The 24,966-nt window shown below is 44.8% G+C and overlaps 2 protein-coding genes across 2 annotated transcripts in view; one reads left to right on the top strand and one right to left on the bottom strand.

Annotated features, from left to right (window-relative positions):
- The window catches only part of LOC102535275 (C-C motif chemokine 4), a 68,101-nt gene extending 44,130 nt beyond the window's left edge, over positions 1-23,971 (top strand). Inside the window, exons 3-5 of the mRNA XM_072940320.1 lie at positions 21,976-22,402; positions 22,902-23,016; positions 23,579-23,971. Of these exons, the coding sequence (XP_072796421.1) occupies positions 22,327-22,402; positions 22,902-23,016; positions 23,579-23,666 (279 nt within the window). The 5' untranslated portion in view covers positions 21,976-22,326 and the 3' untranslated portion in view covers positions 23,667-23,971. The remainder of the gene's footprint in view (positions 1-21,975; positions 22,403-22,901; positions 23,017-23,578) is intronic.
- Positions 9,253-11,595, bottom strand: LOC102535531 (C-C motif chemokine 3). Its single transcript, XM_006213334.4, has 3 exons — positions 10,804-11,595; positions 10,045-10,156; positions 9,253-9,643 (listed from the first exon to the last, which is right to left on the bottom strand). Exons 1-3 carry the CDS (start codon positions 10,877-10,879, stop codon positions 9,553-9,555), a joined length of 279 nt encoding a protein of 92 aa, XP_006213396.1. The 5' UTR covers positions 10,880-11,595; the 3' UTR covers positions 9,253-9,552.
- Positions 23,972-24,966: the final 995 nt, after the last annotated feature.

Raw genomic sequence — 24,966 nt, 5'->3', positions numbered from 1 at the left:
ACAGTCTTGGGGCACCCAAGTATGTGAGCCCCCACGGCCACTAGAGCCAGGTGTTCAAGGGGCATCCTCTGGGCATAGCCACAGAGCCCAGACACCAGCCCGTAAAAACCAGCACCAGGTGTGTGTAAAAAGCCCCCTCCAGGAGATACCAGTGCTATGGAGCGTGGCGGAGAGGGTGCAAAGATGGTGCCTGCTGGTTAGAGGTTAAAGAACAAAACCGCCAAGAGAAAAATAAAAGGAAAAACAATGCAGCCTTTGGGGAGAGTACAAAAATGGCTCTACCGTTGCCTTGTCCCGGAGAGCATCCCAAAAGCCACCACCCCCCACCCCGCCAGCCAGTGCTGTAAGTTTAGCCGAGTCTTTTGGGCGCAGAGTCTGGTGCTTTTCAAATGGCTGCTTCTGCCCTGGGCACTGGGGCAAGTGAGTCTGCAGCAAGGGCACTTTGAGAAGTGTTTCTCCGTTTACTACAGCCTGTGGGGCTGGTGGATATGTACCCCGCTGGTTTTCAAAGCCAGACGTTTGGGGGGCTTGTCTCTCAGGGGCAGGTCTAAAGAGTCAGGGTGCCTGAAAAGTTGTTGGGTTACAAACCCTTTGTTCCTCAGGCAGAAGCTCTGGGTTTGTGAGTTCCTTCTGGATGGTGGGTGGTCACGCTGGAGGTGGGGTTAATGGCCAGACCACATCTCAGGCTCTCCTGCCCCCTCCAAAGTGGCTTTTTTTTTTTTAAATTGAGGTGCAGTTGGTTTACAATATTATATTAGTTTCAGGTGTACAACACAGTGATTTAAAACTTTTGTAGATTATACTCCATTTATAGTTATAGCTATATTCTCTGTGGTACATGATGTACCTTCTGGCTTATTTACTTTACGTATAGTTTGTACCTGTTAATCCCCTACCCCACCCCCTCTTCCCACTGGTAACCACTAGTTTCTTCTCTGTTTCCTTTCTGTTATGGTCACTAGTTTGTCTTATTTATTTATTTATTTATTTATTTATTTATTTATATCCCTACATTTTTACTCTCTTCCTGCCACAGTGACTGATTTTGACATATTTCACAGCCAATTGCTTTGTGTAGCCCTTAACTGCTTATTGTGGATATAGATGATTTTACTACTATTTTTTTAAGTTTTTTTTTTTTAATTAAAAAAATTTTTTTTCTTTCCTGGGGTGGGGGCAATTAGGTTTATTTATTTATTTTTTTTCCATGGAGGTCCTGGGGATTGAACCCAGGACCTTGTACATGCTAAGAAGGCACTCTACCACTGAGCTATACCCTTCCCCTGATTTTACTTTTAACCTTTTGTCTTTTAACCTTCCTACTAGCTTTGTAGATGGTTGATTTACTACCTTTAGTGTATGTTTGCCTTTACCAATGAGCTTTTTCCTTTCATCATTTTTATGTTTCTAGTTACGGTCTTTTCTGCTTAGAGATGTCCCTTTAACATTCTTTCTTGTAAAGCTGATTTGATGGTGCTAAAATCTTGTAGCTTTTGCTTGTCTGTAAAAATTTTGATCTCTTCACAAATCTGAATGAGAGCCTTGCTGGATAGAATATTCTTGGTTGTAACTTTTTCCCTTTCATCACTTTAAATATATTGTGCCACTCCCTTCTGGCCGGCAGAGTTTCTGCTGAAAAGTCAGCTGAAAACCTATCAGCGTTTCCTTGGATATAACATGTTGCTTTTTCCTTGTTGCTTTTAATATTCTCTTTAACTTTTGCCGTTATAGTTACAATGTGTCTCGGTGTGGAAACTTGGTGTGTCTTTGGGCTGATACTATTTGGGACTCTCTGTGCTTCCTGGACTTGAATAACTGTTTCCTTTCCCAGGTTAGGGAAGTTTTCACCTAGTGTGTCTTCAAATATGTTCTCAGCCCCTTTTTCTTTCTCTTCTCCTGTTACCTGTATAATGTGAATGTTATTATACTTGACATTGTTCCAGAGGTCTCTTAAACTCCTCACTTCTTTTCATTCTTTTTCTTGTTCATCAATAGTGATTTCCACTACTCGCTCTTCCAGCTTGTTGATCCATTCCTCTGTATCATTTAGTCTACTGTTGATTCCTTCTAGTGTATTTTTTATTTCAGTGATTGTATTTACCTCTGTTTGATTATCCTTTCTATTTTCTAACTCTTTGTTAAAAACTTCTTACTTCTTACCCTGTTCATCCATTCTTTTCCAAAGTTCTTTGATCATCTTCATAATCACTACCTCGAGCTTTTTCTCAGGTGGATTGGCAATCTCCACTTCACTTGGTTCTTCTGGGGTTTTATCTCATTCCCTTGCTTGGGACATGTTCTGTTGTTCGTCTAATTGCTGTTTTTATTTCTCTGTGTCTGGTAGGTTGGCTATGCTTCCTGACCTCAGAGAAGTGGCCTTTTGTGAGTGATGTCCTGTTTGTCCCAGCAGTGCACTCCCTTCTGGTCACTAGGGCTATATGCTGTAGGGGTGCCTGCTAGGCGGGCTGTCTGCTACGGGTGGTCTGGCAGGCTTAGGCTGGCTCCTGGTTCGTTTGGTTGCCAGGCCCTCCCTTATGTGGAGGCTGCCAGCCACTGTGTGGTGGGATGGGGCCATGGGCAGGGTGAAGGGTCACGCTGGCTGCAGAACCCTGTGGGGCCCGGGGCTAATGCTGGCGCAGTAGTGGGTGGAGCTGGGCAGAGAGATCCCTGGGCTGGTGCCGGTCCACCAGGTCCTGGGACAAGTGCTGGCCCACGGGCGGGCAGACCTGGGTCCTGGGGTCTTTGGCCACAGGGCTCTGGGTCTCCCAGACTTAGTGCCTGCACCCTGGGTGTGTGGGGCCTGGTCCTTCTGGTCCAGGTGGCTCTTTTCTTGTTTGCTCATGTGAAGTAGCTGCTCAGCTAGTTTTTGGGTCTTTTGCAGAGGAACTTATTCCCTATGTAGCTGTGGATTCAGTGTGTCTGTGGGAGGAGGTGAGTTCAGAATCTCCCTCTGTCACCATCTTGGACCAACTCCCCTGCTGCTTGTTTCTGGTCTAATCTTCAGTTTGGTCTCTATCTCCCTCTGCAGGGAACGCAGCTAATTGAATGTGCTTCCTCTTGTTCCAGTTCTATTTGGGAAACTTAATCTGGTCAAAGAAGAGATTTTTCCAGCAAGAGATTTTTCTCTGTAGATTACCTATAAGGTGGCACTGAGGTGAATTTACTAACTAGGAGACCACTGGGAAGCAATTGAAGCTGAATTCTGCCTCTCACTGAAAACTCACTCAATCGTCCCTCCCACAATAGGACAAATGCCCACCTTGCCTTGTGGGGATCGAGACTAGAAAGGTGAAACTCTTTTGGAAAGAAAAGCTCCCTGAACAGATAGTCCAGATTTTGAAAGCCCCTTGGGAAATTCTGTATTTCACTTGGTACCTCTGTACGGAAGACTTTGGTGTGTGGTCTGACCTGAGCCAGAAGTGTGGGGGGGGGGGGACTGCAGCAAATGGCAGCAGGGGGACACTCATGAGAGGAGGCCTGGGAACAGAAGGTCATGGTGAGGAGGACAGTGAGGCTCAGGAGCGTGAGGCAGAACAACTTGCTGTTGCCAGCCTCCTTCTGGGGTCCGGGCGATGTCCCCTACTCTTAAGGTGTAAGCCGTGGACCATGGAGAGCTGAAAACCGGGGGTAATGTGAGAGGAAGTTTTTAAGCACAGTGGTGCCTTGTTGACTTGCACATGCAAGAGGGGTCTTGGGTAACCACAGGGCTCAGAGTATTTGCAAGAATAGTTCAAGTGTTCACTTGACTGGGGCTGTTTATGGGGAAGTGGTTTCCACAATGAGAGGAGGTGAGATGTTGGTGTCATCCTGGGACCACACTTAGCTGGTTCCTCCTCACGAGGGCTTCGTAGTCATAGTTTCCCCCAGCAGAGCAGAAACTTCTGTGTTATCCCACAGCTGTTCTAACTGCATAGATGTGGCGTTTGCAGTGATGCTCTGAGTCCTGAGTAGCACAGCCCCACTTAAACTGCACAGAGGTAGACTGAGCTGTGTTAGCAAAGCCTGGGCTTCAGGACAGGCTGCTTTTCAGAAACCCGCTCACTCAGCGAGATTCCATTAAGAGCCTCAATACACACGAAGCAAAGGGCACAAAGACGTGTTAAATACGATGTTAAGGGACATAAGGAACCTTAAAATGATCTTAGCCTTTGACCAAGACATCTGGGAATCTATTTCTTATGTAAATACATTCAAATGTGGAATAAAAGTTTATGCAGAAGACTATTTGGAACCCCAGCGTATGAATAACAATTTAAAAGTGAACCCAATTGAAATCATCTACAATGTGGAAATGGCAAAGGAAATGATGGTATTTTCAGGGAGCCGTTACAAACAAATATGATGACATGAGAAATGCTTACGTTACAATGAGAAGTTTAGAAAAACTCAGGATGCAGATTGGCTTATTTTAATCAGGACCCACTCAAAGTCTGGGAGTGTGCTTAGTTCTGTGCAATATGTGTTGTGGGTCCTGTAACCAGGAAAGAGGAACAGAAGGAGCCAGTATGAGGCGTCCCCTGTCACCTATCCTTCTGTCCATCTAATAATGAAGGAGTCTCCTCTCTTCTTCAATATGGGGAATTTCAGTAATGATGACTCATTATTCTGAGAGTTTCCTCATTTTCCGCATCCGAGGTCTTTTGCTTTTACGAAGCAGAGTGGGCAGTGCCTGCGGCAGGACCAGTTCTGCCCCACTTAGTGTCCTGAAATGAACAGGTAGCCCTGTTTTCTGGTGGTGACTTTGGCATCACAAAGAGCTTAATGTCTCTTTTGTCTCAGGTTTGGGCCAATAATCAATTATAGGGCGACAGGAAACACACAAATCAGTATCTTCTTAAAAACAAAGTCATTCGGGCAAGGGGAAAACTAACAGTTTCTACTCTAGAGAGCAAAGGAGAAGAAATAGTCATCACGTCCAAGGTGTTAGTGTCCTTCTTATTTCAAGACAAAAATCTATGGGAAAAGACAAACACAGTAGAGTGAAAACATGTTTTTTCCTGACCAGCATCTCTTCTATATCCTTCTTGAAACCAGAAATCCAGAGTTCCTTTGTGAAGCCACTCTTTCCCAAAATTCCCCGATTTTAAGTTTATGTGAAATTTTCCAACACACAATCCAGGTATGTGCCTCAATTCACTTAAGCACATCGGTGAGTCCCATCCCCTTAGCCACAGTGATTGGTTAGGAATTGGGTTTCTGATCCATCAGTCAAACCCAAAACAAACTAGCGAGTTTTTTCAACGGGGACACAGCCTGTCTCTTCGCTGAAGAGGATGAACAGGAATTCGTGTAATGCTGGAAGGTACCAGCAGCGATCCTGGGCCTCTCACACGGAAGGGAGGTCAGACGGAGAAGGAAATAGGACCTGTGGGTCGTCACAGGGCTGAAGCATCCAGCCTCGCCTGGAGCCAGAGCCATCCCGTACCTTTGGGTCAGAGCCACAAGGTTCGTTTATCCCAGCCTCTTTGAGGTAGGTTTGCTGGTTTGTTTTCCTCTCTGAAACTACCAGCATCCTGAGAAACAGAGTCCTGTTAAAAGTAACAGCCCCTGACGGAAGTGAGGGTTTGACTGAATTGCAAAATAGGGCGTTTGGTGAGGACCTTGTTAAATGGAAGTGGTTTGGTGTGTGTCACAATTCAATTACCTGGAGGCTGGTTAGAACACAGATTTCTTGGCCCCACCCCCTAAATGGGCAAGGAGGGCTTAGAAATTGCATTTCTAATGGTTCCCAGGTGGTGCTCTTGCTGTGGTCTGAGCAGGACCTTTGGAAAACCGCTCTTAACCTGGTACCGGCCGCTGCTGGTTGAATTGTGGTCTATTGCATCTCGGTGCCAAGGCCCTACACCAAATACTAAGGCTGCAACATTAAGGACTTTGATGGGAAACATCCTGAATATCGGAATAGAATAGCTTCCATTCTTGCAGCCATCAGTAACATTATTTAAGAAAGAGCTCAGGGTACTTTGAAATGGGTTTATCTGAAATGGAAGAATGAAAGAAATTCAGCTTTGCTAAGAAACGCCTTTCCAACCTGTCAGCTGGTGCCAGTAATTTGGAGTCTCGAAGGGCTGTAAAAGCTAAAGTTAGTGTGAACAGAGGCAGGGAGGTGAGAGACTTATCAGGAGAGAAGCCTGGTCTCCAACTGTTGTCCCAAATCCCCCTACCACGCTCTCCTAGGAAATATTTGTCTTCCTTATTTGAAGTGGATAGTCAGCATCTGATAAAGATGCAGGGAAGATGTGACTTTGGGCGAGGCATCAAATATTCATCACTTCCTCACGCTACCCCAGCCCTGTAGGGACCAAGATGGAGGCAGAGGTTTCCCACCACACGGCTAGACGTAGAGATGTAGGGGTGACTCCAGCATTGAGTCCCATACTAGGAAGCATACATTCCCAGCCCTAGTTCAAATGCAAGATGCATGACTAGATGGTTCTCTCATTCGGGTTATCTAGCTCATGGAACTGACCAGAAGCAAAGGGATCAGAAACCTACTATAATTAGAAAGGTGTTACATTGCCAAAGAAACCACAAGGGCCAACCCCAAATAGTTGTTGATTGCAAACTCCAGGCTCCTAACTCAATGTGGTCAGGAAGTAGGCAGCCCCAGAAAAGGGCTCCTCCCCAGCACACGCATGTGTCCATGGAGGACATTCCCCAGAAAGGTCAACCGGAGAGGGTGGCCAAGGATCTCAGTCAAGTCTCGGGCTCTGAAATGCCCTATGAACCGGTGAACGGGGAAATTCCCCTGCTGCTCCCCTTTCCCTCCTGGGGGTCTTTGTTCTCTTTACGAGTTTATTCACAACACTTGCGTGGAAGGAGTCTTGAGCATGGTTAAGCTTCTTGTTTGCCTTTGGGTTGCTGGACCTTGAGAAACAGTTTGGCATAAAGGAGCAGATTTTATTTGTCCCAAGATGCTGGAAGCCAGTAGAGAAGAAATGGTGACATCTTTGCTGCTTCTTTGGGGACAAAAGTTGTTCCTCCCATTATCCTGATAGGACCTAAGACTTTTTTGTTTTTAAATTTGGGGGGGGGGTAGGGAATTAGGTTTGTTTTTTTTTTAATTGCTTTTTTTTAACTTTTTATTTTAATGGAGGTACTGGGGATTGAACCTAGGACCCTATGCATGCTAAGCATGCGCTCTACCATTGAGCGATCTCCTCCCCTCCAGAACTTTTACTTTTATCATGAGGGTAGGTGGTAATGGTGTTAGGGAAATGGGGCCCTCTTTGTGGAAGGGGATTGTGAAGTGTTTCCTAGGAGGAGCTGTGTGTGTGAAATGAAAGCCTTGGGCGAAAGGACTTGTCCCTTGCATCATCCTCATTAAATAGAAGCCATTATGGCATCAAGACCGTGAGCTAAGCTGAGCTCTATTTTCTTTGTGTCAACTCAGAATCCCAACCAGAAAGTAGTTTTGATGGATGGAGTATCACCCATCAAAGTGTGGGGTGAGATGAGACGGGAGAGGTAAGCAATACATGCTCATTGAAAAATAAGTCAGATTTTAAAAAGTACAGAAAAAATCAAGAGTCCCCATTCCTTTAAAGAAAAAAGAGTAAAAGTCGCCTTTCCTTTAAGAAACCATAGTTGGATATTTGATACGTACTCTTTCCAAATACTTGCCTTTGTAAACACATATGTATATATGATTTTTTAAAAAATAAAAAGAAAAATAGTATTCTGTATGTATATTTCTGTAGCATATATGTGGAGTATATATGCACATACTAGATGTAAACAGAAATATCTTTTGTACCTAATGTTATGGACACTTTCCATAGATAGAGGTGTGTGTGATTCTTTTTACCAACCACAGAATGCTCCATGGGTGGGCGTCTCAATCCTCTGATTTAATCTTCCACTGGGTTAAATGGTTGTTTCCATTTGTTGTTTACAAACAGTGCTGCAAACAATATCTTTGTGTCTATATATTCCTGTCTTTCACTAGTGTTGCTACAAAATAGATTCCTAGAAGTGGAATCAGGGCAAAAGGTATTGAGATCAAATAGTAAATGTATTTTAATGTCTGCTTAATAGTGGTGTTTAATTGTACTCTAAAGAGTGATCGCTACAGTTCTAAAGTCATTTTGGGTTCAGAAATTAGATCATTTTAAACAGAATGAAGTCATTGTGGCTCATAAAATTTAATACGTGTTTGATTTTCACATAAGCCTTTTGAATTTCTCCTTCTGCCAAAGGGACCCTAGCTCAGTGTACAGTTCAGTCCTTATATAACTGTAACTCAGGCATTCTATCTATTAGATAACTCAGCTTTCACAGTAAACCTGTTCACAGACTCCTGGTCCACATGTGGGTTGGTTGTCTCTTCCTTCCCTAACATTAGCCATTTATTTTGTGGAGCATGGGTGCCGGGAAAAGAATCCACAATATACTTGTGACCATAGGCAGATATGCACCGCATTTGGAAAAGAGCAGTGAATCCTGCTGACAATTTCAGTGGTTCTCAGCTGTTCACGTGCATGTGGAACACCTGACAAGCTTGGTAGAAATATCAATCCCCAGGTCCACACCTAAAAATTCTGCTGTGAGCGGCTTAAACACTAGTTGCTTTTGATTTGAGTACAGATGGATTGCGTTTAGGGAAAGAAGTTGATTAGTGGTAAAGAGCGAAGTCTGTACTTGCATCAAAATCTAGTTGGGGAACTCAGTCGTGCCATTTACTTGCTGTGTGATCCTGACCAAATTACTTAACCTCTCTGAGTCACAGCCCCTGTTTATCCTCATCATCTGTCAAATGAGGATATTAATAGTATGTAAGCTATGCTATTTCATCATGGGGAGCAAATGAACACCACATAGAAAGCACTCAGCCTAGAATAAGTCTCAAATATGTTAGTAATTGTTATTCAGAAAGCTTGATTTATTGTACTATGTACTACGAATATTCTCCTTAATGGTATCCATTCAAATGGCGAATTTTTCTAGAATATGTGCATCATGGTTTAATTCATAAAATATTCATAATTTCAATGTTCTGGAACTGTGGCTCCAGTGTAAAGCAGAGTATCTCTGTGGTAGCCCCCCTTCCATCTCTCCCCAGTTTTCCTCCATTTCCCTCTTCTGATTCTTCGCTTACTGTTCCTTTCAACCAGTGATTCTGATTTGCCGGATAAACAAAACCAAACTCAATAACAGTTTACTTTTTCAAAGAGCGTCTTTATTATTTCACTGGACAGAAACAGCCAACACACAGCTGTCAGTTTGGGGGCATCGATGCCATCTCTGCCTCGAACAAGGCATCTCACCACCACGCAAGTGAAGGGGGAAGGGAAGGGCGGTGATGAAGGTGTCCTGGGACCTCTCAGAGCAAACGGTCCCAGACACAGTGCAACATGGAAAATAAATTATAAAAAATTAAATACTATAAATAAGCTGCTATTTAAGTTAGGAATGAGCCCGAGAGTGTGGCTGCTTTTGTGCACAGTGCACAGGAGAGGTAGCTCTGGAGGGGACGGGGTGTTTCCAAGGCTCAGGACCCTGCTGCCTGGTTGGGCACTGAGGTCGCTGGGTTTCTCAAAGCTCCCAGGCCCCTCAGGCATTCAGCTCCAGGTCGTTGATGTATTCCTGGACCCAGTCCTCACTGGGGTCGGCACAGACCTGCCGGCTCCTTTTGGTTTCGAAGCTGTGGAGAGGAGGGGAAGGATTACCCACGGAGGAATCCAGCAGGGGGATCCTGGGCCCACCATGGCCCCTCTACCCTACTCCCTGTCCTGGGCAGCCCAGGCTTGCCCACTCCTCCGGGACCCTCTGCCTATCTCAGCCCAGAGAGCTGCTCTGCCTGACTCGGGAGCCCCTCAGAGGGTCCTGCTGCCACCTCCTCCCATCCTTTCCCTCGGGGCTGGACCAGCCTCCCTGACTCTGCAAGCCTGGCCAGGTCAGGTCACACCTAATTCCTGCACACTCGAGAGGCCCCAGAGGGCTGCGCTTTCTAGGATGGCACCCCTGGCCCATCTGTGCTTTTGGGCGCTGGCCCCCCAGTACCCTGCTAACTCCCCAGAGATACGCAGGAAGACTGGCACTTACATGACACCAGGCTTGGAGCACTGACTGCTGGTCTCGAAATAGTCGACTATGAATTTTCGAGGAATCTGCCGGCCGTAGGAGAAGCAGCAGGCGGTTGGGGTGTCAGCACCAACTGTGGAGGAATGGGCCCAAGTCATTATTCAGAAGAAAAGGCGAGCTCTGAGATCTCTGGGCTGGTGAGGAGGACTCAGAGGGAGGGAGACAGCCTTGGCCAGGGTGCGGGCTGGGGGACAAGCCACTGGGAATATCCCTGTCTCTGTCCTGGTTTCTGTTCCCTTCTTTCTTTTGACTCTTCACTGTGGGCTTTCTCTCCATGATCCAAACATTCAGACATCCCACTTCCCTTCATGAAATTGGGTCTGGTTCAAGAAGTCACATCCCAGCAAAAGAAAACACTCAGGGGTCTGTCCTAAGACATCCAAGGGACAGAGCTTCTGGGGGGACCTAGGGAGAGTTCATGGAAGAATGACACCCCTGGGAGGTAACCAGACTTAGATTCCACCTCTTGTTTAGGTCCCTATTTTGCCATCTGTAAAATGGGATTGTAACTTCCCTACCCAACCCTGGCTCCAGAGCTGGGGACCCCATTTATAAAGGTTTGAAAAAAAAAAAGCCTTGAAGAGAAAGGCCAAGATGTTCTGTCACCCTTGAAGGAGTTCTCTCTTTTCTCTTGGGGGCTCTCAAGGCCACAAGAAAAGATTGGTGTGATCTGACTGTGGCCAGACAGTGGGGACACCCTTAGCTTCAACAAGGACTCACATGGCGCAGAGAAGACCTGGCTGCAGAGGGCCATGGCACAGACGAGGACGGCGAGGGCAGCCGTGGGCACCTGCATGACGCTGAGCGGACGGAGGGTGGCCTGGAATGTCAGCGGAGCCGGGGTGGGACTGGGCGCTCGCTGCTGCCTGTGTCCTTCTGCAGTGAGAAGCCATCTCCCCTGCTCTTTATAAGCAGCCCTGGCAGATGAGGAAGTGGAATCCGGGGGTGAGGAGGAAAAATTTTAAGCATAGTGGGGCTTTCACACTGAGTGTTGCACAACTCAGGGTTGCCGGCAGCCACAGCGGCTCAGGATATCTGAGAATAGCTTCTCTGAGCTCTAAGACTCAGCCTGCAACATATGACTTGTTCTGGTTTCATGTGAGGAAATGGTTTTCCCCGTGAGCAGGAGGAGAGTGGTGTGTGTCCACCCGGGGCTATTCTTAGCTGGTCCTTTCCCATCATGAACTCCAGCCGCATCCTTCTCACAGAGCTGAGACTTCTGTGCTTCCTCAGCTGTTCTGACCAACGGATGGACCAACGGATGGGGAAGACGTGCTGATGCCCTGGAGGGTGACATGAGCCTCCCTTGGATGCAAAGAATCCCCGCTAGAGGATGAGTCATGTTTCTGTCACTTGTCCATTCATCAAACAGTCACTGAGGGACTAGGGGCACTGGGTTAAACACTCACTGAAGGAGACGTTAGATGTGAGTGTTAATATGTCAGAAGCCTAAAAATACTTATATCCGCTAGCCTAGAGAACACATTTCTAAGAAAGCATTCTAAAGAAATGAGCCCAAATACGGAGGCATCTTCAGAGCTGAAGATACTAACCCAGCATCATCTGAAACTCCAAATAAGGAAACCCGAATGTCCTCTATCAGGGAATAACGAAGTGATGGTGTAGCCACTGGAATTGTTTACTGTTAAGCCGTTAAACTAAAGGAAGTTGCATGAATGTAATCATAACACCACTCGTAAAAAAAAAAAAAGACAAAATATTGTACAAATTGTACAAGATGAAAAATTATACAAATATATGTGTGTACACACATATATGATAAATATTGTAACCATAGTATGTATATATGGTTATAGTGTACACACACACACACACACACACACACGGCCTAGGCACGAAAAAAATAAAAAGCTTTGGAAATAAATACCCAAAGCATTCATTTCCTCTTTTTCTGACATTTTCTCATTTTTGGGGGGAGTAAGAATGTATTACGTTTGTGGTCAGTCCACAAATTTATGGACACGTTCTGTTTTAAAACATGCCACCACCAGTTGGAAAGCAGGTTGTTGTCAATTGTTTAATTTGGGAGAATTTTTTGATACACTTACTCAAGTTTCTTTTCAATGGGCTTTGCTACAATGAAGCCTTGATTTCCCTTTCTCTGAACTATTTTGAGGAACCTGTAAGGTATTTACATAAGTAATGCCAAATTCAAAGCAGTTTTCTGATTCTTTTCAATTCACGATTTCAGTGGTGTGAAGAGTCTTATTTTCTTAGCCAGATCTCTATACTTGTTTCTTTTCCATCCTTTATTATTTTATTACAGAATTAGTAAGCATAAATCACATTTTGTATTGAGAGAAAGATTTAGCTCTTTCTAATAATCTTTGTCCTCTGGATGCGCAGTCTAGTAGGAGCAAGTGGAGTGTGTAAACTGGTAACCACAGCATTTAGCAGAAAGTGCTAAGGTTCTTCGGAGGAAAGTAAAGTTTAGAATGTGAGGAGGAGGGAGCAATGGCCTCCCTTGGGAGGACAAGAGAAGGCTTCACAGGAGGGGTGAAATTTTGGTTGGGTCTTGAAAGTTACCTAGGATTTGAAGATGTATAGACAGGGTGGCAGTAACGGCCCAGCTGGTGCAGACTCACAGGTGTGAAATTGCTACTTCACAGGGAGGAGCGAGTAGTTCAGAGCAGCCGCAGAGAGGAGGAGCAAATATAGATGAGGATGCTAAAATGAGGGCTAAACCAAGAGGGCTTTGGATCCCCGCCCCCCCTCCAAGGAGCTAGAACAATGGCGGAAATAAGACAGAAGCAAAGTGAGACCACACCTTAGGAACTCTGTCCTTCCTGTGCCTGTAGAGTTACTTCTCTTAAAACCCAAGGGCTGTGTTTCCATCCTATCCCCGTGATCCCTAATGCTGCTCGTGAGGGGCGAAGGGTAGCCTGCAGCAGGCAAAGCAAAGGCAAAATTGGGGGCAGTGGCTGGCAGGTTTCACTGGGGATTTACCACCCAGCTGTTTTCCTCTGCTACTGTCAACTCCAAAAAAAAGGAGTCCATCACTTGCTTCATTGGAAACTCTAGATCACAGACAATGCCTCCTCCTCCCCCGACCCGCTCTGCTCCAGCCCTCAGCCAATTACATCCCCTCATTTACTTCTTGGGGAACCCCCGCCATCCTCGTGATTCAGTTTCTGAGAGCCGTTGTCTCTGAGTCGAGGAGGGTGACAAGAAGGAAATGGAAACTGCTGAATCAATCACGTTTCTCATAATGGACCTTAATACCCCCCTCTACCATTACAGCACCTACCACATTGTGTTATAATTAGTTACAGTGTAATGGTCTCCTCAACAATGCAGACCGTGCCCTGTTGATTTTAAACCAAATTCATGCCACGTCTTGGTGGATTTAAACCAAATTCTAGCACACGATGATTGTAACATGATGAATTTTTCTGACACAACCCCTATTTCTTATAATTTTGTTCTTTTAATAAAGGCGATTTATTGAATATAAAATTCTATCGTAGTGAGTATATATTTGGAAGATTTTTCATACCAATCCTAAAACCAGGAAGTAGCCCTTTGTCCTATGTGTCTCTGACTTGAATCAGAAAATGACATACTGCTATGTGAAGTATGTGCTTAATTTGCGTATGCTGAATGCATAATGTAAGCAAGCCTTAGGAGGGTTGCACTGGAAGGAGCTTAGGTATTTCCTAGGTGCTAAATTGATTCTCAGGTGAGATGACTTGCCTAGGATCAGAGAGGTGGAATTAGCTGTTTTTTCATTTCAAGGTCTAGATTATTTAACATTGTATCTCCACTGACAACCAGCCTTAGTAAGTATTTGGTGAATGAATGATCCACTGATTTGACTAACAGTATGCATTATGCCCAAAGTCTCACTATGGAGTTGAAATACTAATATTATATAAAGATTCAGATTGGCCATGGTGTCAAGGGCTGGATCTTTGAGGACCACCCAAGATCTCTCAGGTGGTCGTGACAGAAAGGAGTCAACACAGTGGATCCTTCAGCCTGGAGGGGCTTGATTTGTGTCCTCACTTTCTGGCTCATTCCAGCCTCTTTGAGGCCCTCCCTCCATCCAGCAGAACATCCCAGCCACGAGTACAGGGAATTCTGGCCAAACAATTCAGGTCCTGCAACATCTCTGCCTTGTCTGGCTCTGCTCACCTCTTCCATCGTTGCTTCCGAAGCCCCAGCCCTGCTGGATTAGTTTCCTGCCAGTGCCTGGCCCTTGCAGCTCCCCTGCCCCAGCTGTCAATCTCAGCAGCAGTGACTCCATGGACAGGCTCACCCTTGCTTGGCCCAGCCTTGGCCTCGTTTTTTCAGCTGTGGTCTGCAGAGTCAGGCTGTAGCAGGCTTGGCCCCACCTCTCAGGTGGGCAGAAACAATATTCTGGGGATCCCTTTCTAGCATCCTAGAGAGACAGTGTCTCTCTAATGCAGCCCCTTCTTTCTGCAGCCAGGTCCTTTCCTATCTTGAGTTCTTGTCGTTCACTTCTGGCTGTGTGTGTGTGCGCGCGCGCATATGCACAGATCAGGGCGTACAATTTGGTACTGGATTTGATTCTTCCCTCCAACCCCACTGCAATGCACCTCCTTCTGAATCCTCTACTCAGTGAAAAGCATCCTCTCTTATCAAGCTTCCAAGCCAGGAGCCTGGGAGTCACCCTTGACTCCTCCCTCCTCCTCCTCCTTCATCTCCTACATCTGTTCAACCACCGAGTCTATTGTACACTTGACATTAGGTGTATCTACTGCTCACCTTTCTCACTGCCACTGTCTCAGGCAGACCCTCCTCGCTTCTTCCCGTGACAGTGTCCTAACAACTGTTTTTCCTTCGGATTTGCCTCTCTTCAATCTATCCCATCAATGGCACCCAAAGTGATTTTTGCTCAAATCAGTCTCTGTCTCTCTCTGTTGAAAACCCTTCAAACACTCTATACTGTTTCCAGCATGAAATGGAAACTTCTCTATGACCTGACCCCTGTCTTCCCCTTTGGCTTTATCTCTGGCCACCTTCAGACTTCCTGGAAACAAAGACTCAGCCCTCTGAGCCTCATGTGATTCCTTAAAAGTGCAGATCTCTTCTCTGCTTTTTATGAATGATGTGTCACTTGGCAAAGCACGATTTCCCTTCCTTGCAGGTCACAGGGCAGGGTGAAATACTATAAGCACAGAACATCCCATGACAGATGCAGAGATTAGTATTTAGAACAAACATGGAAACCACTATTTAATTCCCTTAATTTTCTAAAGAAAAGAGAGAAATCAATGGATTCCAGTGTTCAAAGATTTGCAAAAGGCAAAACTTAAAGTCATTTTACATCATAATAACACAACTTTGGCTGTTAAGCTTTTAACATAAATTTAAAACAAGCACATTTCCCTTTTCTGATTTATTTACACTCTGGAGCCAGACCTCTTTGATGTGATTTCCAAATCTATCATGTATTAGCTGTGTGTTCTTCCACAGGTTACTTAACCTCTCTGTGCTTGTTTCCTCATGTGTGAAAGGGAGTAATACCAGTACCTACCTCAGAGGACTTCTCTGAGGATGAAATACATTAACATCTACAAAAGGCTCATATTAAGTGCTATGTGTTAGTTACTGTTCTCATCATTATTGAAATATTTCCATTAATCTATTTTGTATATTTTAAGAAAGTGCAAGGCTCTTGTTCTTTGCCTGATTAACCCCACCCCCATACTCTTTTCCTGGTTAATCATCCTTCAAGTCTCAGCTCAATTTAGAATAGAGAAAAGTGAAGTAAGCCAGGAAGGGAAAGAAAAATACCATAGGGTATCACTGATATGTGGAATTTTAAAAATAGATACAAATGAACTTATTTACACAATAGAAACAAACTCACAAACATAGAAAACAAACTTACGGTTACAGGAAAAGAAGGGGGGGGAGGGATAAATTGGGAATTTGGGATTTGCAGATACCACTACATATAAAATAGATAAACAACAAAGTCCTACCGTACAGCACAGGGAACTATATTCAATATCTTGTAATAGCCTGAGATGAAAAAGAATTTGAAAAGGAATATATATCTATATGTATAACTGAATCACTATGCTGTATATCAGAAACTAATACAACATTGTAAACCAACTATACTTCAATTTAAAAAATTTGGAATTGGGGGAGGGTATAGCTCAAGTGGTAGAGTGCATGCTTAGCATACACAAGGTCCTGGGTTCAATCTCCTCCAAAAATAAACAAATAAGTAAACCTAATCAACTCCCCTTCCAAAAAAAAACTGAAATAGAGAAAAGTTAGAACAACCTGGATGGGCTGATCTAAGTAATAGAATGGTTAAATACAAATTTACATATAAAAGCTTGGTATATCCATGCAGTGAAACACCATGCATGCTAATTTTAAATAATTTTTGAGTTTTCAATGATGCAGAAGAATATACTGTAATGATAATAAGATATACTGGTTCCAGAAAGGATATCAAGTAACAATAGTAGAACACAAAACCATGTTCAAAATGATGGATAATTTTTGTTATATTATTTATACCTTTCTATATTTTCTAAAATTTGTACAGTAACCAGGTATGTTCTCTGTAAAAGAAAAGCAGACTAATTTAGATTTTTTTAAAAATCAAGTATCATCTTTTTAAAAAGCCTTTCTTGACATGTCACCACCACCTTCCAAAGCATGGATGCCCAGTGCCTGTCATGGGGTAGGTACTACTAAATTATTTTCTTCTATTGCTGGATGGATATTCCCTGTGACCAACCTGGAAAGAACTTGAAACAGGTGCAAAAGTGCTGTTTGAAGGAAGAAACATGCTTCCTAAGAAATACTGAAAGTTTTCTTGAACCCACCAAATACGGCTGAGGCTGTCACCTTCTCTCAGGAAGTCAACATCCCCTGAAGTCACTGCCCTCCACCCTCGACAGACAAAGAGCAGGCTGTGGCCGGTGAGGAACGCCTATTTCCACTTTAAGAAGCGCGGGGCTCCCGGCTGAGGGGTAGAGTGTGTGTGGCCATCATGGATGAACGGCTTCAACCAGCTCACTCTATCCTGCAGACTCCATCCTGAGCCCTGCACTTCGGATAATCTGTTTCTTCAACCTACAATCCAATGTCTGCTTCCATTTCCCCCACGTGATTTGGCCACCGTATTGGCAAGACCAAAGGAGTTACCTCTTCTTGGTTTATTGTCTTGACAGAACGACCAGATACTACAGTTCACCTTGGCTTTCCAGTCTCAGCATTTACTCACAAGGAACAAACTCTAGTTCTGGGCTCATGCTCTTGGCCTTGGCACCCAGTGATCTCCCCAACATTTACATCTCAACACTCTCCCTCCAGGAGAGCACAGGATGTTGGGATTGACCCCCTCTGTTTCCTGTTCCTCAGCGGCTTGTAATCTCTTCTCTCGGTTTTGCTTCCTAATCTGAGCAGTGGCAAAACAGACTGAGATCAGAGAAAGCCACAGACTTGGATACGCTGAGGGAAACCGAAAGTACTAGGACCTTTGTAAGGTCGTGGTACTGCTGGGGCTAGTGGTCCTGCTTTCAGCCTGGGCAGGCTGGGAGGACAAAATGACAAAACAGATGTGAAAGTGCCCCGAATAGAGTTGCAGGCCCAGTGGCAGTAAGGGTTGGGAAGGGGCAATCTCTTACCAGCATGGGTGAGGGGAAGGGTAGGGCTTTCTTGCTCAGGAGTGAGAGGGTGGCCCACAGCAGGCTCATGGAGCTCCCTGGAACCATGGTTGACCCTTGCTGTCGCTTCTCATATCCCTGAGCTGGAACTAGTTGATCCTAGAATAGCATCCTTTATGATACAGTCACTGGGTATGTAGGTGGAGAAAGAGGGAGGAGGAGAACCACTACCCCGTCATGGCTGGGGAATCACAGAATTCAGTTGGAAGAGAGGTCAGGGAAGTTTCTCCGAAAAGATGAGCAACTTTTTTGGTTGTGTGTTCGAGAGGCACTCGTTAGCATTCTGTATCGACCGTTACTTGGAAATGGCCTTGATGTATAAATCTTGGCAGCCATTGATTTAGCTGAACAGACTGACACAAGGCTCTGTACCCTCGGTGTGGAATTTCACTGGTGTGAACGCAGCATTATTGCTGAGACCTTCATGAATAAAACATTTTACCTCTATGAGCCAAAGATCAAATCAAGCCTACAAAGCAAAAGTCAAAAGTCAAACTCATTGTGTGGCTCAGTGCAGACTGACCACCCATTCTTATCTGTTATCATTCCCCTGATATAGCTTCATAATCCCTCCTTGGCTTGAAGATGACACATACTTTATTCCATCTCGCAATATGGTTATTTCTGTCACTGTCAACACCATCACTAGATGAAGAACTCTGAGGGGCAGGGAAGGGGCTTCGTTCAGCTCTGTCTGCCCCAACAGAGAGCAGATGACTACTAAATTGGGTTGAATGGAAATGCCATGGATAACCAAGTCTGTGTAGATTCTGGGCATCACAAGCCACATCCTCTTTCCCTTAAAGCAAGGTTGCATGAAGATGAAACTCCATCAGCCGGGACAGACCATGAGAGATACTAGCACATGTGCTATCAGAGGATCACAGAATGTTAGAACTGGGGATGGGGGTCTTGGTGAAGATCAGAACACTTGAAGCCAGACTTATAGAAAGAAAAAGGTGAGGGCACAAAGAATGGAGGAAAGAAGTACAGTTTGTGAGCATGTGTAGGTGGTGGGGGCAAGGATGGGGGAGAGTGATGAAGTAGGATGACATTGTATGTTATTGAGTGACCCTGAAATACTCCAAGATGCTGCTCTGAGCCCTTCTATCTCACATCTCTATGGCACCCAGAAGGCCTGGCTCCCTCTTACCACTCTTTCTCAGAGCAGAGGCCAGTAGCAATGGGAGCAGGTGGGTCAGAGTGGTTGAGCTGAAGATGGCTAGAGATCTTGATCTCATCATCCCAATGGCCCTCACTTGCCCCGATTCATGCACTGCTACTGTATTCCTGGCCTTTGGAAGCTTCATGTTGTTGCCTTCAGGTCCACAGCAGCTGCCAAACCAGGCAGGGCTTTACATGAATACAAAGAATTCCCTGTGGATGGCTGGGAAACACCCACACACTTAGACTGCACTCTTTTTCTGTCACCTAGATGAACTCATTGCTAGATATATCCAGTTCGATTTGTATACTGGAGGAACTTCTTTATCTGGGTCTTCCAAACTTGATTCTAACTGAATTCTTTCTCCTTTTCTATTCTTGGTCCAAGGGAGCACAATGGAATGTCGATTTCTTTGGCCTTTCCTTCTTGTTCTGGGACAGACTGGCCCCCATTTTTTTTTCTTTCTTTTTTTTTTTTTTAACATTTTTTATTGCTTTATAATCATTTTACAATGTTGTGTCAAATTCCAGTGTTCTTCTACAATTTTGAAATCCCAGTCTATCCCTTCCCACCCTCTACCCCACTGGTAACCACAAGTCTGTATTCTCTGTCCATGAGTCTTTAGATTCCACATATGAGCGATCTCATATGGTATTTTTCTTTCTCTTTCTGGCTTACTTCACTTAGAATGACATTCTCTAGGAGCATCCATGTTGCTGCAAATGGCGTTATGTTGTCGGTTTTTATGGCTGAGTAGTATTCCATTGTATAAATATACCACCTCTTCTTTATCCAGTCACCTGTTGATGGACATTTAGGCTGTTTCCATGTTTTGGCTATTGTAAATAGTGCTGCTATGAACATTGGAGTGCAGGTGTCATCCTGAAGTAGGGTTCCTTCTGGATACAAGCCCAGGAGTGGGATTCCTGGGTCATATGGTAAGTCTATTCCTAGTCTTTTGAGGAATCTCCACACTGTTTTCCATAGTGGCTGCACCAAACTGCATTCCCACCAGCAGTGTAGGAGGGTTCCCCTTTCTCCACAGCCTCTCCAGCATTTGTCATTTTTGGATTTTTGAATGACGGCCATTCTGACTGGTGTGAGGTGATACCTCATTGTAGTTTTGATTTGCATTTCTCTGATAATTAGTGATCTTGAGCATTTTTTCATGTGCTTTTTGATCATTTGTATGTCTTCCTTGGAGAATTGCTTGTTTAGGTCTTCTGCCCATTTTTGGATTGGGTTGTTTATTTTTTTCTTATTGAGTCGTATGAGCTGCTTATATATTTTGGAGATCAAGCCTTTGTTGGTTTCACTTGCAAAAATTTTCTCCCATTCCGTAGGTTTTCTTCTTGTTTTATTTCTGGTTTCCTTTGCTCTGCAGAAGCTTGTAGGTTTCATTAGGTCCCATTTGTTTATTCTTGCTTTTATTTCTTCTAGGAGGAAATTTTTGAAATGTATGTATTTGAAATAATGTTTTGCCTATGTTTTCCTCTAGGAGGTTTATTGTATCTTGTCTTATGTTTAAGTCTTTAATCCATTTTGAGTTGATTTTTGTATATGGTGTAAGGGTGTGTTCTAGCTTCATTGTTTTACATGCTGCTGTCCAGTTTTCCCAACACCATTTGCTGAAGAGACTGTCTTTATTCCATTGTATATTCTTGCCTCCTTTGTCGAAGATTAGTTGACCAAAGGTTTGTGGGTTCATTTCTGGGCTCTCTATTCTGTTCCATTGGTCCATATGTCTGTTTTGGTACCAATACCATGCTGTCTTGATGACTGTAGCTCTATAGTATTGTCTGAAGTCTGGGAGAGTTATTCCTCCAGCCTCTTTCTTTCTCTTCAGTAATGCTTTAGCAATTCTAGGTCTTTGATGGTTCCATATAAATTTTATTATGATTTGTTCTAGTTCTGTGAAATATGTCCTGGGTAATTGGATAGGGATTGCATTAAATCTGTAGATTGCCTCGGGCAGTGTGACCATTTTAACAATATTGATTCTTCCAATCCAAGAGCATGGAATATCTTTCCATTTTTAAAAGTCTTCTTTAATTTCCTTCATCAATGGTTTATAGTTTTCTGCGTATAATTCTTTCACCTCCTTGGTTAGATTTATTCCCAGATATTTTATTACTTTGGGTGCTATTTTAAAGGGGATTGTTTCTTTACTTTCTTTTTCTGTTGATTTATCGTTAGTGTAAAGAAATGCAACTGATTTTTGAACATTAATTTTGTAACCTGCTACCTTGCTGAATTCTTCAATCAGCTCTAGTAGCTTTTGTGTAGACCTTTTAGGGTTTTTCAATTTTTTTTTCTTGCATTCAGCCCTAATAAGATGAGTCTCTGTGGGTGGCATGGCCTTTAGCGGTCAGCAGTTTCTCTCTTTGGGGTCACGTCCTGTACTTGTCCTGCAGGTGACAGGGTGCAAAGAAAATGGATTTTAGAGTCAGATGATTCTCAGTCCAAATCTTGGCACTGCCACTGAACAGTTATGTGTTTATCTGCAAACTCTGCTCTGATTTCTGTTCCTCATTGCCTCGGGGGAATCATCCACCCCTGCTCAGGGTTATGGCAGGATTAGAGGTGTGTATAGAGCGGATTGCCCAGTGCCTGGCACATGGTGAAATGTTGAATAAGTAGAAGTTATACTCGTACTGCAGGGTCCTTCCACATATTCAATGCTGGACTCTTTCTTCTTCTTCTTTTTTTTTTTAAACATTTTTTATTGATTTATAATCATTTTACAATGTTGTGTCAAATTCCAGTGTTTAGCACAATTTTTCAGTCATTCATGGACATATATGCACACTTTCTTTATGCCCAAGGAAGCATTAGAGGCATTGAAGTCACTCAGCCCAGCAGAAGGAGGCCTAGACATGGAACACAGAATCCTGGCTGCTTCTTACTTCTTGGGGCCAGGCTTGTGGCCACCCTGGAAAGACTGATACCGTTTTCGGGAGGTGTCAACCACTAAGAGCAGCATGATTCTCATCTACAGGCCCCTTCTAGCAGGTGTGAAGGTTCTATCTTTCTTTCTCGGGTTTGCAGCTCTCCCCCAAGTCTCCGTCACTGCCTTTGGTGTACCACTTCCCTCTAGGGGTTCAGCCCACTTCTTCTCCCCTCCACCTCCCTCCGCTTTCCTCCGTGATGACATCGCTGGGGAAGAGAAAGTGGTGCCGAACGCCTCACCATCGCTAGCTTGTTTCCTTATCAGCACCATGACATCATCTGTACCCTGGAAATTCCGCCCTCTTTCCTGTGCCCTCACCTCTGTACCAGGGCTCAGAGTTCCTATAAAGAGGGGTTCCCAACTCAGTATCAGCACAGAGCACAGCTGGGTTCTGAAGCTTCTGGGTTCTGCAGCCTCAGCCCCGGGCAAGTCTCTCCTCCGCCAAGACCATGAAGCTCTGCGTGACTGTCCTCTCCCTCCTCGTGCTGCTGGCTGCCTTCTGCTCTCCTGCACTCTCAGCACCAAGTAAGTCTGCCCTTTCATCTGCCCCTGGGTTACGATGTAGGCAGCGCTGACTTTTCTCGTTGGGGCTAGTACAGCAGTGACATCTGGGGATGCGCCAGAAGGGAGCCAGGAAGACTTCCCAGTAGTTAAATGTAGAGTCTGGTAGGCATTCAGCAGTATTCAAGTTCCTGTTTTCTTAAGAAATAGCAACCAGTAGACTTGTTTAAGCAAGTGCCTGTCTTGCTCTGTGCCTTGGTTTCCCCATCTGTAAAATGAAGGGAGTTAGACACGTCCTCTGAGACCCAGTCCAGCCTCAACCTTCTAGAATTCTTTCACAATCTTCTCCTAGGATCCTCTATTCAGAATAAGGCTCCCGCTCAGAGTGGGTGGGATTGGATGCCAGGGACCACATGTGGGGATCGGGTAGATGTACAGGGATGTCCACTGAATAGGTATACCTAGAAGCCAAAATGAACAGCTCCGGGCAGATCGTTCATCTCCCCTTGGCCTTTCTTTCCAGTGGGCTCAGACCCTCCCACTTCCTGCTGCTTCTCTTACGCCCAGCGGAAGCTTCCTCGCAACTTCGTGATGGATTACTATGAGACCAGCAGCCTCTGCTCCCAGCCAGCCGTGGTGTGAGTATCGCCCCTGGGGCCTTTCTGGGAGGAGAGAATAAGGGCGGGATTAGAACAGGAGGCCTGCCTGGGGCAGGAGAGACCAGGAGAGATGAGGCCTCAGGGAGGCAGGTCTGAGCTGGCGGCCTCAAGGAAAGCAGAGAGGAACAGGCCATGAAGTCACCTGTTGAATCCTAGAGGGACCTCAGGGGAGGGGGAGGCACTTTCTGGGGAGGAAGCTAGCCAGAGGCCAGGAAACCTCGGAAAGTCAAAAAGATGACGGGAGATGTGGGCTGATTACTAAAACTGTGCTTAGAAAACAGTGGAAAAGTCAGGGACAGCAGGGAGTGAATGGGGAGATACGTCCATACTGTTTGCAAAACTCATTGGCTCCTGGGCAACACAGGAGGCCACAGCGAAATCCAGGGTGGAAGTTATAATGAATCCGGTCCCAGCAGCACCCCAGGAAGGGTTTTCCCATGCACTTGACTGTCCAACATGGGCCCCGGCCACGCAGAGGGAGAGACCCCCACAACAGGCAAGGTCCCAGGGGATTCTAATCTGTCCACTCCTTATTCCACAGATTCCAAACCAAAAAGGGCAGGCAGGTGTGTGCCAACCCCAGCGAGTCCTGGGTCCAGGAGTACATGGATGACCTGGAACTGAACTGAGCTGCTCGGAGCCCAGGGCAGGTGTTCTCCAGGGAAGGTCACCTGAGCCTGACGCTTCTCAGCGAGACGCACCCTTTCCATGCTCACGACTCCTCTCCATAGTCCCTGTTCCTTCTCTTAATTTAATCTTTATAATGTGCTGTGTTATTGTATTTGGTGGTGTTTCCCATTATTTATGTTAGTTTTGTCAAAGGACGTGTGTCCCCCATGGGGATGGTCCACCATCACTGTGTCTCTGCTGTTGCGGATACATGGATAATGCAACTCATTCCAAGTGTTTTCATAATAAAACTTAAAAAAATGTAGGCAGTTTCTTTGTGCTTTAATTTGATTTGGGAACTGTAGAGGGAATCGCCTGGTATTGTTAACAGGGGCAAACTACAGTTGGCAGACACCATACGAGTGAGCAATTACTTGGTACTTAATATGGGATAAAATGTCTAAAGACACAACCTCACTTAACACTTTCAACAAGGATTTAATACCCTTATGAAGTAAGGACTGTTATCCTCAGTTTCACAGATGAGGAAACGGGGGCACAGAGGAGACACGACTTGCTAAGGCTTGTAGGTCTGCTTGGGGAGCATCGTGAAAGGATGATTCAAAATAGATAGCTATCGGCAGGGCAGGTATAGTTCAGTGGTAGAGCGTGTGCTTAGCATGCACAATGTCCTGGGTTCAATCCCCAGTACCTCTGTAAAAAAAATTTTAAAAATTAAACTAAAAAATAATAAATAAAATAAATAAAATAAAATAAAATAAAATAAAATTAATAAAAACTCCCAAAGACAAAAAAAAAAAAAAAAGAAGCCTTAAAAAAAAAAAAGATAGCTGTGCTAAGGGTTATCATTTCAACGTCTTGAAAGGAAGTTGTAAGTAGCAGCAGCAGCAGCATGCACAGGGAAGGTGAAGCAGCTCAGAGTCAGAAAAGGAGACGTCCATCACTCTCATCACCTTGCCTTCCTGGACCTCAGTTTTCACACCTGTGAGCACGGAGTGATATTATCACCTGTGAAGGGCTGTTATGGGGTGATGTGCAAAGCACTCATCATGGGGCCCAGCATCTGGAAGATTCTCTATTTCCCTCTTTAGAGCCTCAGCCTTTTCACTTAGAGTGGGCTGTCATGTCTGGTCCTCCCATCAGGCAAATCAAACTTGTTAGTGAATGGGCTCTCTGAAGCCCAAAGCAAATGTGAAGTGTTCTCTTGGAGACAGAAGAACGAATGTCAGATTTGGTTCTGGAGTGCTGGGGGAGTGACCTCAAGCCACTTCTCCTTCTCAGCCCTTCAGTCAGGGTTGT

The sequence above is a fragment of the Vicugna pacos genome, chromosome 16 (genome assembly GCF_048564905.1).
Source record: "Vicugna pacos chromosome 16, VicPac4, whole genome shotgun sequence".
Lineage (NCBI taxonomy): Eukaryota > Metazoa > Chordata > Mammalia > Artiodactyla > Camelidae > Vicugna > Vicugna pacos.
This window is presented reverse-complemented; position numbering and strand designations above follow the sequence as displayed.